This window comes from Echinococcus granulosus (assembly GCF_000524195.1).
Source record: "Echinococcus granulosus chromosome Unknown EG_S00120, whole genome shotgun sequence".
NCBI lineage: Eukaryota > Metazoa > Platyhelminthes > Cestoda > Cyclophyllidea > Taeniidae > Echinococcus > Echinococcus granulosus.
In genome coordinates this window covers 90,097-91,688 of record NW_020170500.1, presented here as the reverse complement: position 1 = coordinate 91,688, position 1,592 = coordinate 90,097, and the positions used below count along the sequence as shown (strand labels likewise).

At 43.3% G+C, this 1,592-nt stretch overlaps 1 protein-coding gene across 1 annotated transcript in view; it reads right to left on the bottom strand. All coding sequences in view use genetic code 11, as the record gives it.

Moving 5' to 3' along the window:
* EGR_08808 (hypothetical protein) overlaps positions 1-1,367 on the bottom strand; it is a gene marked incomplete at both ends in the record, with an annotated part of 1,846 nt that extends 479 nt beyond the window's left edge. Inside the window, 2 exons of the mRNA XM_024498057.1 lie at positions 394-454; positions 1,220-1,367. Of these exons, the coding sequence (XP_024347529.1) occupies positions 394-454; positions 1,220-1,367 (209 nt within the window). The remainder of the gene's footprint in view (positions 1-393; positions 455-1,219) is intronic.
* Between the last annotated feature and the right edge of the window lie 225 nt (positions 1,368-1,592).

The following is a 1,592-nucleotide window of genomic DNA, read 5'->3' as shown; positions in this document are numbered from 1 at the left end:
CCATTTCAATCTAAATTCGCGTGACTTTGACGAGGAGATAGACAGTGGTTGGAAATGTTGTTAAATGAGCCGGGCGGCACTGAATATTGCCTTGCATGTTTGATAATGAAAATGTCGTGCACTGACAAGCATCACCGACGGATAGCGACACGTTAGAATTCACATAAACCTGATTGATGTCTATTGCCATTCTTTAGCCAACGAAGCGCTAGTGCACTACTTCAGGCAAAGAAGTACAGATGAGGTCAGGCAGGTGTTGCCACACTTTTATTCATTAAATCGCCACACAAACAGTTCTAGGCGACTTAAATGAACCTGCTGTGAATGGCTTTGTACCTCTCGTCTCCACCAAAAGAGTGTGTTCAACTCCTCCGTATCACTCACCTATCTCACTGTTTTCTAAAATTTAAACGCCCCTTTGACCTCATCCTGTCTGTCTGTAAAAATTTTGCCACTGAAAAGCAAAAAATACAAAGATCTACAACCTCACCACAGTGTGCCTGCCACGATGCAGAGTGCGTGGGAGGTTCAGCTTGATATCCGTTCCAGCAAGTGAGAGCATTCAAGCATATAATACACATGCTGATCGTGAGGAGGATCCCACGCAATCGCCATCAACGTGGGGCTTTTCCCTCATTGATGATGTCGTTCAGTTGGCATTTTAGTGCAATGAGGAATTGACATATGCTCCGAAAAATGCTAAATTTATCCTCCTGTATAGAGAAATTTTGCCGTTCGGATTGACTACACACTCGGTCCAACCTGTGCCCGTCTCAATTTTATAACTTGATTGTGATAAGCAGTTTTTGATCGGAAGTTATTGACAAGGAGTATCCCTTTCCAAAATGCCTCAACTTCTCATTCCATTTTGTTCCAATTAAGCCAAACTGACGATTGGAAGCATAAACTGCTTAAATGCACCTTAATATTGGGAAGACCGAAAGACAGCCCAGTCTCGCCTACAACAATTCTGAGTATGCCACAATGAGAGACAATTCGCACTGCAACGTCGCAGTACATGGCTGCGCATGGCAGAATGATAGGGTGATTCGACAAAAAAAGTGAAATCAAACGTACACCTCTATTAATACAAAAGTAGTTCAGCAAGAAGTAGTTTATGCCTGCACTTAAGCTTTGTGGACCCATCAACGTGCATTTTTCCCATTTCACTCTACCTCATTCACACTGCTCTTTCATCTTCCCATCTAATTACCCCAACCTTCTGCAAATATAACATCACGGTGTTTGGGAAATGGAGGTGTGACATGTGGAGTGCCCTGAACACGATTTCCAATTCCTTCTCCAACGACAAACGATGCTTCCATACCATACGTGATTGTGACACGCAAGTCAACCAGTGGTTGCATCGCTTCAATATACCGCGTCTGTGCACCATAATGAGGAGACGTGTAGAAGCTGTCTGCTGATCCACCTACACAAAACAGCGTGTCGTGTGGTTAAATGAATGGATGAAGAAGTTGCCTTATAGGTCAGGGATATAGGCCACACAGGTTGATATGATTGGTGCACATTCCTATAAATACGTTGTGTTTTGTGAATGAAACTTGTTATTGCGGTGAAGATGTCCTTGC